Source organism: Eriocheir sinensis, chromosome 19 (genome assembly GCF_024679095.1).
Source record: "Eriocheir sinensis breed Jianghai 21 chromosome 19, ASM2467909v1, whole genome shotgun sequence".
NCBI lineage: Eukaryota > Metazoa > Arthropoda > Malacostraca > Decapoda > Varunidae > Eriocheir > Eriocheir sinensis.
The window spans coordinates 1997314-2012313 of NC_066527.1; the positions used below are offsets into that span (position 1 = coordinate 1997314).

A 15000-nucleotide genomic window follows, 5' to 3' on the forward strand; every position below is an offset into this window, starting at 1 on the left:
CTCTCCCTTTTCTTCCCTCTCTCTCCTTTCAAGCATTTCCTTCTCTTTCCCTCTCCCTCTCTTCGTCTCCTTCCTTCCAATTGTTTCTTTCTCTTTTCCTCTCCTTTTCCTTCTTCCACTCTCTCTTCCTGTCTTCCTCTCCATCTCCCTCTCTCTTCCTCCAGTAGTTTCTTCCTTTCCCTTTCCCTCTCCCTGTCTTTCTCTCCCTCTCCCTCTCTCCCTCTTCTTCTCTTCCTCTTTCTCTTTCTCTATTTTCAAGCATTTCTTTCCCTCTTCCTCTCTTCCTCACCTTCTCTTCGTCTCCTCCTTCTAACCGTTTCTTTCTCTTTCCCTCTCCTTTTCCTTTCCCCTCTTCCTCTCTTCCTGTCTTCCTCTCCATCTCCCTCTCTCCCCCTCCAGCCGTTTCTTTCTTTCCCTTTCTCTCTCCCTGTCCTTCTTTCTCCCTCTCCCTCTCTCCCTCGCAACAATCAGGCGCTAATCACATTCCACTTGAGTAAAAATTAAAACATTACATTTAAATACCAACACACGGAAATGGCTCCCCTCCCCTCCACCCCTTCCCTCCCTCCCTCCCTTGTGCTCTCTCTCTTTTTCCCCCGGGCTCTTTTTACGTAAATAACCCGATATTAATAACACGGAGAGATACTCGGCATACCAGCGCCGCTCTGCCAACAAATTCTGGGACCAGCTCTTTGTTATTACGGCAAAGGCATGTTGATTACTCCTATAATAAATGCTTACTACATCAACATTTAATTATACACCAGACGCCACCACCACCACCACCACCACCACTGCTGCTACTACCACCGCCACTATTACTATTACTACTACTCTCTCACTTGGTAATAAAGCCAGTGTGTGTGTGTGTGTGTGTGTGTGAGAGAGAGAGAGAGAGAGAGAGAGAGAGAGAGAGAGAGAGAGAGAGAGAGAATGATTTTTTCTCTCATCTTTCCATCTTCTTGCATTTTCGTTCCTATTCGTCTCTTCCTCCTCTTTTCTCGCCTCACAAGAAAAGATTTTTATTCCCTCTCCTCCTCCTCCTCCTCCTCCACCTCCACTTCCACCTCCTCCTCCTTCTCCTCAGATATAAAAGTTTGTGCATGAAAGGAAATTTTCTTCTTCCTTCGTATTATACATTTTAGTGCTCTCAGAACTTGGCTCCTAAGCATAATCTATTCACAGCATTAACTCTCTCTCTCTCTCTCTCTCTCTCTCTCTCTCTCTCTCTCTCTCTCTCTCTCTCTCTCTCTCTCTCTCTCTCTCTCTATCTCTCTAACTATCTATCCATCTACCTATCTATCTATCTATCTATATTTATCTATCTCCACTTGCTCCTTCCCTTACTTTCTACTTTTTCTTTCTTTCTTTTCTTTCCTTACCACCCAAACTTTTTCTTCCTCCCTCTCTCCCGCCTCTCTATTTATTCACTTTTTTCTTCCTTCTACTGTCTACCTTTTTTTTCCTTCCCTCTATTCTTTTCTTCTGACCCCCTCCCCCCTCCTCTCTCCCCTGCTATTCATCCCTCTTCGTTCTCCCTCCCCCAGGATCTACAAGGCCGGCGAGCCCCTCCTGACGGACCTGCAGCGCGCCGGCAACACCACGCTGGGTCAGGCGCAAGTGCAGGTCACGCCGGCCGACAACGGGGCGGAGGTGACGTGCGAAGCGACCAACTCCCCGCACAGCGCCCCGCCCACCGCCTCCTTCACCCTCGGCGTGTTGTGTGAGTGTTCGACAAGGGGAGAGAAGTGTTTTATTGTGCTTTATTGTTTTATTTTTTGTTCCATTCGTTTGATTTGTAGACTGATAAATTTTTGTTTGTGATTTATTTATGGTGAGGTGTTTTGTCTTTGCTTTGTTGGTGATTGTGTTTTGTTTTTTGTTTTTGTGGTGATGTCTGTTTGAGGATATTTTTCGTTTGTGGTGAAGTGTATTATAAGATGCTTGGTGGAGGTGAGAATAGTTTTCGTTTTTTATATATTTTGGGAGGGGGGGGGGGGTATGTATGTATGTATGTATGGGGAAAGTATGTATGATTATGAGTAGTATGTATAAAAAACGGATGTAAAAGAAACGGCAGGGAAAGAAAAGGATGGAGAGAAAAGAAGAATAAGGAATGAGAGGAGAAAAAAGAATCGAAGGTAAGTAGAAGGGAATGAAAGGGAGGAAAGGAGAGGGGAAGGAAAGGGAAACTAGAATTGAGGTATGGGAGAGGGGAAGGGGAGGAGAAAGAAGCTGCAGAGAGGATTGAAAGGAAAGAACGGAGAGAGGAGAGAATTAAAAACAGGAGGAATGATAATGGACAAGTGAGAGGAGGATGGGGATGGAAAGGGAAAGGGAGGGAGAGGAGTGAGGTAGTGGGAGAGAATGGTAAAGAGGAAGGGAAGGAAGAGTGAAGCGAATGGGAGATAGAAAGAATGCTAAGGGGGAAGATAGAGAAAGGCTGGAAGAGTAGGGAGGAAAAGAAGGGAGAGTAGTGAGGTAGTGGGAGGCAATGGTAAGTAGGAAGGGAAGGAAGGGTGAAGCGAATGGGAGACAAAGAATGATAAAGGAGAAGATAGAGAAAGGCTGGAAGAGTAGGGAGGAAAAGAAGGGAGAGTAGTGAGGTAGTGGGAGGCAATGGTAAGTAGGAAGGGAAGGAAGGGTGAAGCGAATGGGAGACGGAAAGAATGATAAAGGAGAAGATAGAGAAAGGCTGGAAGAGTAGGGAGGAAAGGGAGGGAGAGGAAGGGGAGGGAAAGAAGGGAGGAAATAGTTTGGGTACGTTTGAGCGTCTTGCAGTGGCGTAGCGTTACCTAAATTACCAGACATTAATCTCGACTAATGAAGATTATTATGACGCGCTGCGGAGTGGCGTGGTTGTGCTGGGGCGGAATGACCTCAGGGTGTGTGTGAACCTGGGGAGGGAGCTTATGTTGGGGGGGAGGCTTATGTGTGAGGGGGGGAGAGGGAAGGAGGGATGGAAGGTCAGTGATAGTTGTGTGTTGGTGCGAGAGGAAAAATAAAAGTAAAGTAAGAGAGATGGAGATAAATAGAAGGCAAAGAGGATAACGAAAATGTAGTAAAGGACAAAAAACAAGACGATAGAAAGAGACAGAGTAGAGGGTGGAGAGATAAAGAGGAGGAAGATGCGTCGGGATGATGGGAGAGAAAAAAAAAAGATAAAAAATGAAGCGAAGGAAGAAAAGACAAAAAACAAATGAACAGAAGAAAAAAGAACCAAAGAAAAATACAAGAGAGAGTAGTCGATAGGGAGATGATTAACCGGAGAAAAGAAGGACTGGGGGGTGGGGGTGGGGGGATTCTATGATAAAAAAAGAAAAAAAACTGAGATGATAATAAAGGAAGCGAAGAAAGTAAACACAAAAATAAAAAAAATGAACAAAAGAAAAAGAACCCCCCCAAAAAAAGAAAGTAGTCGATAGGGAGATGATTAATAGGGGAAAAGAAGGATGGGGGGGGGGAGGTGGATGGATGCTGTGATAAAAAAACAGGAAAGAAAACAACAGGAAAATAAAAAAAGGTAGGAAAAAAAAAGAGAAGGCGAGAGAAAGAGAGGGAAGATGCGGGTGGATGCTGGGGCGAGGCGACGTTTAAGATGGGGTGGAAAATAGCAATGGGATGGGCGTGAGAGACGTGATGTGGAAGAGCGAGGTGATGGAGGGGGATGGGCGGGGGATATGGGCCGGAAGATAGTGTTAAAGATAGAGCTTATCGACCTAACGACGTGGGCTTCTACGGGCACGACTCATATCTCTCTCTCTCTCTCTCTCTCTCTCTCTCTCTCTCTCTCTCTCTCTCTCTCTCTCTCTCTCTCTCTCTCTCTCTCTCTGTCTTTGTCTCTCTGTCTTAGTCTTAATCTGTCTGTCTCTTCTCTTCTCTTCTCTTCTCTCTCTCTCTCTCTCTCTCTCTCTCTCTCTCTCTCTCTCTCTCTCTCTCTCTCTCTCTCTCTCTCTCCCTGACAGTTGTTTATTTAATTTCCATTTTCTAGTTTTCTCGCTCTTGTTATTAATTTTTTCCTTTGTTTCTTTGTTTCTTCTCTAGTTTTGCTTTTCTTTCTGTATTTCTCTCTCTCTCTCTCTCTCTCTCTCTCTCTCTCTCTCTCTCTCTCTCTCTCTCTCTCTCTCATATTACCTGCCCAAACCCGGTATTTAAGGCCCGTGGATAAGATGTCACCTGTGGGCCGTTTAATTAAGCGCCGCCCACCCGCTGGCCGCCGAACACTGCACCGGCACACGCATTCCGCGGAGGACCAGACCATATCACTTCATCATCCCAGTCCAGGGAAATAACAATAATAAAGACCAATAACGTCGTCTTTGGAGAGTAATATAATAATCAATATACACACTTCACACACAATAAGTTTATTTTCCATAGCCTATTTAGTACTAATTACTGAACGTTACCAATTTCTGAATAAAATATATGTTGTGTCCCAATGAAATCGTTAAAGTGGTTCATTGAGAGATCGTAAGGAAATTGTTTGAGTGTACTAATAGTGTTGGAACTAATCTGAAGGAAAGTTTAGGAAGGGAGATTGTGCTAGCCACTAAAAGCGATTCCTAGAAAGCTCGCAGGCAAGGGAATCTGGCTTACTTAATATCGTTAGAATTGATCTCAAGGAAGGCCAAGGAAGGGAGAGATTGTTCTGGCCAGTAACTCGTAAAAGTGATTCAGAGAGCTCGTAGACAACGGGGATGGCTGTCAGGCATTGTTGAAGCTGATCTCAATGAAGGTCTATGAAGGGAGAGCTTGGGTTACGTGCGGTAAAGTCACATCTAACAAACAGGAAAGCATACTCGTTGTCAGACTGTCGCTCCTTAAGGTTGCTACTCTCAGACACTTCCGATTCTTACATCAACCATTTCCAAAGACCAAAAAGGAGATGAATCAGGTTATAATGAGTGTTTTTTGAGGCTTTTTTTTTTTTTTTTTACAGCAAAGGAGACAGTTCAAGGGCGCACAAAAAGCAAACATTAATAAAAAAAAAGCCCGCTACTCACTGCTCCTAAAAAGAATCCAAAGAGGTGGCCGAAAGATAGGTCAGTTTCGGGAGGAGAGGTGTCCTGATACATGGTACAGAAGAAGGATCAAGCTACCACCAGGGTCATTAAACTACCCCTGGTAAGGCCCACAATTCCTACGAAAGCCTGTCTAATGTGTGTGCTTGGCCGACGAAATGTTTAAGAATATGGTCCTTAGGTTCTTCGTCCTCGTCAGCAAGTTACTGTTCCCAAGACTTGCCAGGGGGCGAGGAGGTCCGCTGGAGGATTCAAATTAACTCCCTTTTTCTGCTCTCCCCTTTTTAGCCTCGGCAGAAAGACATTAGCGGGCTTTTTCTTCTCCTTCTCTCTCTCTCTCTCTCTCTCTCTCTCTCTCTCTCTCTCTCTCTCTCTCTCTCTCTCTCTCTCTCTCTCTCTCTCTTGTCATTTCATTCTTTCTTTCTTTCCTTCTTTTCTGTCTTTCTATTCTTTTTTCTTTGTCCTTTCTTTCATTTTCTTTTCCTTTCTCTCTTCCCTCCATTCTCCCTTCCATCCTTCCTTCATTTATTTCCTCTTTCTTTCTTTCTATAATTCTTTGTCCTCTCTCTCTCTCTCTCTCTCTCTCTCTCTCTCTCTCTCTCTCTCTCTCTCTCTCTCTCTCTCTCTCTCTCTCTCTCTCTCTCGGGCCACTGGCTTCGCTCCATTAATGCGGGAAGGGAAAACTTAAGTAAAAAAAAGCGCAGCATCACTTTTACGATATCAGGCGATGATTTGAAAAGTGTCGATTCTTTCGCTTCCACTAAATGAGCAAGAAGGTTAAATTCAAGGACGACTCTCTCTCTCTCTCTCTCTCTCTCTCTCTCTCTCTCTCTCTCTCTCTCTCTCTCTCTCTCTATATAAATATATATATATAAATATATATATATATAAATATATATATAAATATATATATAAATATATCTATCTCTATATATATATATATATATATATATATATATATATATATATATATATATATATATATATATATATATATCATTTGTTTGCCTATTATTTCTCTTCTTTTCTTTCTTTCTTTCATTCTTTCTTTGTTTTTTCCTCCATTCTTTCTTTCTACCTCTTTCTTCGTTTCTTTCATTCGATTTCCCGTCTCTCTCTCTCTCTCTCTCTCTCTCTAACCTTTAACTGCCTCCTGAGACGTTGGTTCACCGAGTCTTACAAGCAAACGTAAAAAAAGAAACAAAAATAAAAGAAAAAGAAAAAAAAAATTCCCCCACTGAAGGCAAACAGCGAAAGGTTAACTGAGCGAAATCAAGAGAGAAAAAAATACAAGAACTCTAAAACGTTCCTTGCTGTTGTTGTCGCAACCGTGGACCGAGAGGAGGCATCGGTTGAGTGGTTAGCGTGCCTGTCCTTCGTTCACAGCGTTTTGGACGACGTGGATTCGAATCAGCTGCTACCACCTGGGATTTTTCCGTCACCGCCGAGTGGCCTAAGACTACCTACATGTTATCCTGAAGACCACCTATTAACCTGGACTCAAGAGGAACTGTCCAAGTGAAATCAAGAATGAGCTCCGGGGGGGCAGAATGAGCCAAGAATATGTGGCGCCACTATAAACACTTGCCTGCGCCATGACGGGAAGGAAAGCCTACCGATTCTATAGGCCAGGACTTAAAACAAACTAAATAAATAAAACAAATAATAAGAAAAAAATAGAACACGAAATCAGAGTTATTCAAAATATCACACAAAACAAGGCCAGCAGTGTAATGTTGAGTAGCAAAACAAAACAAAACAAAAACAAAAAATACAACGAAATCAAAGTTAGTAAAAATATCACGCCCTCAAGTCCAGCAGTGTAACGCTGACTGAGTAGCAAAACAAAACAAACAAAAAACCCCACCCCAAAAAAGGCGCTGAAACAAAACGAGACAAGCGAAAAACATATAGACAGCCGTGAATGGATGTTTTACTCCTTGTGTTGCAACGTTAAACCTTTTGTGGCGCTTTTTGTTGGCGAGACGAAGGACAACAAAAGACGCCTCGGAACACGGCGGCGGCGGCAACAGAGGAGGAGGAGGAGGAGGAGGAGGAGGAGACGGTGTTCCTATTGAATCCTTCCTTACGAGGTGCGTGGCGGCGGTCGTAACACACACGTTCCCTCAGCGCCGTTCCCAGGCCATTCCCGGGGGTTCATTATGGGCCAGATAGGGATCACTTTACCTCCCAATCCCGCGAGAGTTATTGTAAGAATCGTATACGTTTAAAAGTGGCCCCCATTGTGTCCTGGCTTTATTCTCGATTACTTCCCAATGCTGAGTGAAAAGTAATGTAAGAATCGTGTGTTTAGAAGTAGCTTGCATTGTATCCTGGATCAGTATACTTCCCAGTGCTGAATGGAGGTTAGTGTAGGAACTATATATTTAAAAAGTAATCCCTATTGTAGCTATCTTGACTTTATTATCCATTAATTCCTAATGCTGAGTGAAAAGTAATGTTAGAAGTCTACGTTTAAAATTATCACGCATGGTATCGATACACTCTTCTCTAGTCCCGCCTGAAAGTTATTTGAATTTTTCCTTTTCTAATCCTTTAAACGTCTAATCCTTTACACGTCTAAGTCTGTAAGTGATAATAAGGAGGAAAAGTAATGTTAGAACTGGAAAAGTAATGTTAGAACTGGAAAAGTAATGTTAGAACTGGAAAAGTAATGTTAGAACTGGAAAAGTAATGTTAGAACTGGAAAAGTAATGTTAGAACTGGAAAAGTAATGTTAGAACTGGAAAAGTAATGTAAGAACTGTACATTTAAAATTATCACGCATGGTATCGATACACCCTTCTCTAGTCCTGTCTAAATGTTATTATAATTTTTCCTTTTCTAATCCTTTAAACGTCTAATCCTTTGCACGTCTAAGTCCTTAAGTGATAATAGGCCATTTTTCTATCCACTAATCCCTCATAAGTCTTTGTTTGACGGCAGTATTTGATTTCATTAATTTGAAACGTCACATAATACACTCAAAATCAATAGGCGATTTCCTCTCCAACTCAAAAAAAAAAAAGCATGCCAAAGAAAAACATCTCTTGAAGTGCAAAAACGTTTCAATCTCACACACACAAAAATAAACATTTAAAACCCACACAGCAAAACAGCCACGAAAATAAACATGAACCTTCCACACACACACACGCACAAAAAAACACCAGCAGTACAAGAAAAAAACAACAACTTCCATCTCACACTTAGCACTAACGTTTTAACCCTTCCGCAAAAAACTTCACAAAAAAACAACAACACTCTCCTTTGCCAAGCCTCAAAACATCCCTAAAAGTCCCCCAAAACATCCTCAAAAGTTCCCTAAACCATCCCCAAAAGCCGCCCCAAACGCTGCTATAGTCAACCTTGGAAGTGTCCCCGGCCCCATGCAGGTTCCCGCTCGGTCCCTGAACGGCCCTGGAGTCCCGCAACGCCCCCTAAATCGCCGCCTGCAGAACACGACACAAGCGGCGGCCTCGTCATCTTCCTCTCTATTAGCCGGCACTGCGCGGGTGGGAGGGAGAGAGAGGGAGGGAAGGGACGGGGGATGGCAGGGAAGGAGGAAGGAATGGAGGGAAGGAATGAAGGGGAACAGAGGAGGAGGAGGCATGGAGGGAGGGAAGGAACAGGCAATGGAGTAGAGAGGGAAGGAACTGGGTACGGAGGAAGAGGGAGGGAAAGAGAGTGTGCGGAAAAGGAGGAAGGGAGAAGGAAGGGAAGGGATGGGGTACAGAAAGGGAGAGAGAGACAGAGGGAAGGAAGGAAGGAAGGAACGGAAGAGGGAAGAAGGGATGGCAGGTTTAAAAGGAAGAAGAAAGGATAAATGACAAGAGGGAGAGAAAAAAGGAAAAGGATGAAAGAAAACAACAAAAAGATGAAGAAGCGTGAGATGAAAAAAATAATATGAAAATGAGATGCGGAGAAGAGAGGCAGGGAAGAGAAAGAAGAGGGGTGGAAGAGAAAAGAAGAGGAGAGGAGAGAAAGAAAATCAGGAGGTATAGGAAATTACAAAAAAAAAAAATAGAGAGGTGGAAGATGGGATAAAGTGAAGATGAGGTGAGATGCAGAGAAGGGATGCTGCGACGGGAGATGATTAGGGAAAGAGAAGAACTAAAGAATCAAAGAAGAAAGAAAATAATGAATGATAAAGAAGAAAAGAGAAATACAGATAATGAATGGCAAGGATACAGAGAAAGAGAAAAAGGTAAATGATAACCAGAAATAAAGATGAAAAAATAGGAGAATGAAATGAACAGTAGAAAAACAGAAATATAGATGAAAAGAATAAGAAAAGGGAATGAAGAGGAGACAAAGTGAAACAGAGATGAAAAGATTAGAAGAACATGAAAAGGAGAGGAAGAGGAGGATAATTAAGGAGAACGGATGAAAAAAAGAAGCAGAAAGAGAAAAAAATAATGAAAATGGGAGCAGACAAAAGTAAAAATAAAAAAAGATAAAAAAGTTGATAAATACGAAAATAAATCAGGACAAAAAGGAAAAAGAAGTTGAGAAAAAGAATAAACAGAGGGAAAAGACAAGAAAAACGGAAAATGAAAGCGTAAAAAAAGACGAGAAAGCGGAAAAAAAATCGAAAAAGAATGAAGGAAAACAAAATAAAATGTAAAAAAAAAGGTAAACAAAGAAGAGACAGAGAAAAAGATAAACGAGAAGGTAAACTAAATGGAATAAGGGGGAACAACAAAGGAGGAGGAGGAAGAGGAGGAGGAGGAGGAGGAGGAGGAGGAGGAGGACAAGCCGACAGCCACTCTACGTTATTGGAGGTTGCCCGCTATTTGTACAACGAGGAATATGACCGTGTGTGTGTGTGTGTGTGTGTGTGTGTGTGTGTGTGTGTGTGTGTGTGTGTGTGTGTGTGTGTAGTGGTGGCGGTGACAGGACTGGTAGTAATGGTATATGTGTGAGGGGGTCTGTTTGTGTGCGTGTGTTTGTGTATGTGTGTGTGTGTGTGTGTGTGTGTGTGTGTGTGTGTGTGTGTGTGTGTGTGCGTCCATTAAGCTTCTCTTTCACGCTTCTCATGTTTTGCTAACTTGATTATGCATAGCGCTGGATTATGCACGCACACACACACACACACACACACACACACACACACACACACACACACACTGCTTTCCATATCTGCTCCTCCGTTTCCTCTTTCTCTTTTCCTCTTTCCCTCTCCTCTCCCTTCCTTTTTCCCTCCCATATATATATTATCTGACTAAATTCTTTCTCTCATTGTTCTTCTTCCTCTTTTCTTTCTAACCTTTTTTTTCCTTTACGCATCCCATTCTTACCATTTCCTCTTCTATTTATCTCCCTCCCTTTTCTTTTTTCTCCCTTTCCTCTTCCTCCTCCTCCTCCTACTATTCCTTTTCCCACACTTAATAATCACGAACTTAAGTCTAATATTTATCTCCTTCTCTTCATTCCCCTTCTTTCTCTTCTTCACTGTATGTCTGCCCCACCCTCTTCATCGTTTTCTTCTTCTTCTTCTTCTTCTTCTTCTTCTTCTTCTTCTTCTTCTTCTTCTTCTTCTCCTTTCTTTACTTTTCTTTTAACGTATGTACTCCCTACCATCTTCATCTTATACTCTCCTCCTCCTCCTCCTCTTCCTCTTTCTCCTCCTCCTTCTCCTCCTCGCCGCCACTTAGAAGGAGAAGCAGGTCCCCGGTAGCCCAGTAAGCGTTAATATTCTCCGCTTGGGGCCAAATCAATTCCATCTCCATTTCCAGTGCTTGATCTTCCTCCTCCTCTTCCTCGTCCTCCTCCTTGTCTTCGTAGTCGTCTTCGTCCTCCTCCTTCTTCTCCATCTCTATCTCCTCTATATCACTATCCTCTCTTCTGTTCTTTAACATGTCCTGCTTCTTCTTAATCTTCTTCATTCTTTTGCTTCTCCTTCTCCTTCTCTTCGTCTCCTCTCCATTTTATTCTTAACTTATTTCGGCGTTTCTTTTCCTTATCCTTGTTATATTACGTCTTTTTCTTCTTGTTGTTCTTCTTCTGTTTCTTTCCTCCTCTTCTTCCTCCTCCTCTTCCTCTTCCTCCTTCTCCTCAGACTAAACTCAATAGCCATGCACTCCAAAGTACCCAAGGCCTCCTCCGGCATTTCCTCCTCCTCCTCCTCCTCCTCTTCCGTTGGGCCCTGCTTCTGGCCCATTCCATACCACATTCCTACAGGTTCACTCTCCTCCTCCTCCTCCTCCTCCTCCTCCTCCTCGCACTAAGGGCTTTGTGGTTGTCTACTTGGTAATTGAAGCTCAAGTTTGGAACGCCCTTAGGATCACACACACACACACACACACACACACACACACACACACACACACACACACACACACACACACTAGAATTTTTTTTTCTTCAGTATATGATGTTATTCTCTCTCTCTCTCTCTCTCTCTCTCTCTCTCTCTCTCTCTCTCTCTCTCTCTCTCTCTCTCTCTCTCTCTCTCTCTCTCTCTCTCTCTCTCTCTCCCCCGGCGCACATTCAATCTTCTGATATTTCCTCCATTCCCTGCGTTTCCTCCTCTCCTTCCTCCTCCCTTTCTCCTCTTATTATCCATCTCCTGTTCAATATTCGCAAATCTATCTTTCTTATTTTCTTTCTCTCCCTTCCTCTCTGTTTTCTCCTCTCCGACGCAGTATTCGATTTCCCCTATCTCTCTTTCTCTCTCTCTTTCTCTCTGTTGATCTTTATATTCTTCTTTCCTATCTATGCACCTTTCTCTGTTTTTGCATTTGCTGTTTTCCGTGTGTTGTTTTTTATATTTTCCTTCCTTCCTTTTCTCGTTTCCCTTTCCTTCTTTCCTTTTTTTTGCTTCTCTTTTCTTATATTTATTTAGAATCTTCTGTAATTTGTTCTCCATCACCAATGTTATAACTTTTCCTTTTTCATTTGTTTTCCTTTTTTATTTTCCTTTCTCTATTTTTTTCTTCAGTTTTGTCTCCTTTATTTTAGTTTTTCCTCCTCCTCCTCCTCCTCCTATACTTTCCCCTCTCCTTCCCCCTCCCCCTTCCCCTTTTCCTCCTTAATTCCATTGTTTTTCTTTTTCTTTTCATTTCTCTTTTGTCCTTGTTTTGTTTCATTTTTTCCTTTCTTCCTCCTCCTCCTCCCACACTTCCCCCTCTCCTTCCTCCTCCACCTTCCCCTTTTCCTCCTTAATTCCTTTGTTTTTCTTTTATTTTCGTTTCTCTTTTTTCCTTCAGTTTCTTTCCTTTTTTTTTTTATTCCTCCTCCTCCTCCTCCTCCACCTCCCCCTCTCCTTACTCCTCCACCTTCCCCTTTTCCTCCTTAATTCTGCCTCTGTCTCCTCCTATTTCGCATCTTCCTCAACGTTCTCCTCCTCCTCCTCCTTCATCTCTAATATATGTCTGGTCTCTACATTTCTTTGCCACATCCTGCTACAAGGACGTCGTTTAGTCTGTGTCATCTCTCTGGTCTGTCTGTCTTACTCTCTTCCGCTGCTGTCTGTCTCTCCTTTTCCGTCTCTCTAATCTCTTTTCCTATTACGCTTTTGTTCTGTAAGGTCACTGTGTTTTTTTTTATGGTTAAGTATGGTAGTAAGTTATACTATGCATCTTTCAGTCTATCAGTCTATTTAAGTCAGTCTATCTATCTATAAGTCAGTTTACCAGTCAACCAGTTAATCTGCTTTCATTATCTGCTTATCTCCTTATCTGCTTTTTGTTATTCATTAATTGTGACAGCTTATTTGTTTGTCTATTTGTCTTTCATTATGTCTGTCTGTCTATCTATTCCTCTCCTTTTCTGTCATTCTCCCCACTTTCTCTCTGTTAGTATTTTTTTGTGTATTTTCCTTCTATCAATTGTCTGTGTTTTAATTGTTTTTCATCCACTTCATTCTGTCAGTCTGTCTGTAGGTCTTCTTTTTGTTGGAGTCTGTCTTTCCCTTGTTTTGCACGTCGTCTGCAATTACTACTACCTGTCTCTATTATTCTCTCTCACTCTTTTTCCTTCCCTTTCATTCGTTGCATTTTCTTACTCTAACATATTCTTCGCCCTTTTCCATTTTTAGCATCTCTCTCATTCCCTCTCCCTTACCTCCCACCCATTCATTTCTCTTCTTGCACTTCCTCCCTTGCTCCCCTATCCTATTTTTCATTCCCCCTTCCTTCTTTCCTCTTCTTCCTTTCCCTTTCCATGTCTCCCTCTTCTCCCTTTTCCGTTTTCAGCATCTCTCTTAACTCTCCCTTACCTACCCCCGTTCATTTCTCTTCTTGCCCTTCCTCCCTTGCTGCCCTATCCTAGTCTTCATTCCCTCTTCCTTCTTTCCTCTTCTTCCTTTCCCTTTCCATGTCTCCCTCTTCTCCCTTTTCCGTTTTTAGCATCTCTCTCATTCACTCTCTTCTACTCCCCCCGTTCATTTCTCTTCTTGCACTTCCTCCCTTGCTCCTCTACCCTAGTCTTCATTCCCCCTTCCTTCTTTCCTCTTCTTCCTTTTCCTTCTTTTGTCTCCCTCTTCTCCGACCTTTCCCTTCCCATCCCCATTTTCCTCCAATTCCCCTTTTCCTCACTCCTTCCCATCTTTCTTCTCTCTCCTACTTTTTCCTTCCCATCCTCATTTCCCTCTCCACTTTTTCCCCTTCCCACCTTCATTTCCCTCACCACCACCTCATTCCATCCTCCCTCCACCCCTTCCTTCTCCCCTTCTACTCTCTCCCCCAAGCCTATTATAAGTTAGTCACCCCTTCACCCCGATTCCTGCCCCTGAGACCCTCGTTATAACTTAGCCAGCGCCGCTCATCACCCCGGGGGAGAGAGAGAGAGAGAGAGAGAGAGAGAGAGAGAGAGAGAGAGAGAGAACGCGCGCGTGTGTGTGTGTGTGTGTGTGTGTGTGTTCCGTGAGGCACCGGGAGACGCGTTGCTGTAACTTGTGATAACCTCAGGGGAAGGGAAGTGCTAGGGAGGGCTGGGGGAGGCACGGGGAAGAGGGGAGACCATGAGAGGAAGTGGAGAGAGGGGAGAAAGTGAGGAATTGGAGGGAGTGTACAATGCGACGGAGATGAACACTGAGGTCACGCGCAGCTCTACAGTGTATTTCCCCAATTCTACTTTACGTTTTGCAATGAGATGAAGGAAGTCAGGATAAAAAAAAAAAAAAAACAGAGGAGCAATGAAGAGGAGATAGGAGAAGAAGGGTTTAAATGAAGGGAGATTCGGAGGAGGAGGAGGAGGAGGAAGAGGAAATAAGAGGGCAAAAGAGAACAAGGGAAAGGCAAAGGGATAGAAGAGGATGAGGAAAAGGAAGATGAAAGTTGCAAAGGAGAGAAAATAAGGAGATAAAAAGGAAGGGTTAGAGAGAAGGGGGAGAGGGGAGAAGGGGAGAGGGGCAGAAGGGCTTAGTAAAGGATAGAACGAAGGGGAGAAGGTGTTATTTATGTAGGCGAATGTGTTATGGCTGACAAATAGCTCCCCTCTCATTACCCCTTCCCTCTCCCCATCTTCCCTTCCTCTCCCCTTCATCCCTCCGTTCCATATATCTGACTTTCCTCTCCTTTCCCTCCTCCTTTACCCCTCTACCCTTCCTTCCCCTTTCTGGTCTTTCTTCACCATTCCCCTCTTCCCTTCCTTGCCCTTTCTGACTTTCCTTCCCCATTCCTCTCTTCCCTTCCTTCCCTCGTTGATTTTCCTCCTTTTCCTCCCCATTCCCCTCTTCCCTTCTCTAATTCTTCTCCTCATGCCTTTCCTTCAACCCTTTCCACCTCCCTCCCCATTCTCTTCACCCGGCTGCCATTTCTCTCCATTTTCACTCCTCATCTCCTCTCTTCCAAAGCTGCCTTTCCTTCTATCCTCCCCTTCTTCCTCTTTCTTCTCTTCCCCTTGCTGTCTTTCTTACTCTCTTCCTTCCCTTTGTCATTATCTATATTTCTGTGCTGGCAAACATTCTTCTTTTTCTTCTTCTTCTTCTTCTTCTTTTTCTTCTTCTTCAACTATACTACCACAACGTATT

At 43.2% G+C, this 15000-nt stretch overlaps 1 protein-coding gene across 1 annotated transcript in view; it reads left to right on the top strand.

Annotated features, from left to right (window-relative positions):
• The window catches only part of LOC127000508 (nephrin-like), a 227886-nt gene that overhangs the window by 120048 nt on the left and 92838 nt on the right, over positions 1 to 15000 (top strand). The window contains 1 exon segment of the mRNA XM_050864237.1: positions 1548 to 1723. Coding sequence (XP_050720194.1) covers positions 1548 to 1723 — 176 coding nt within the window.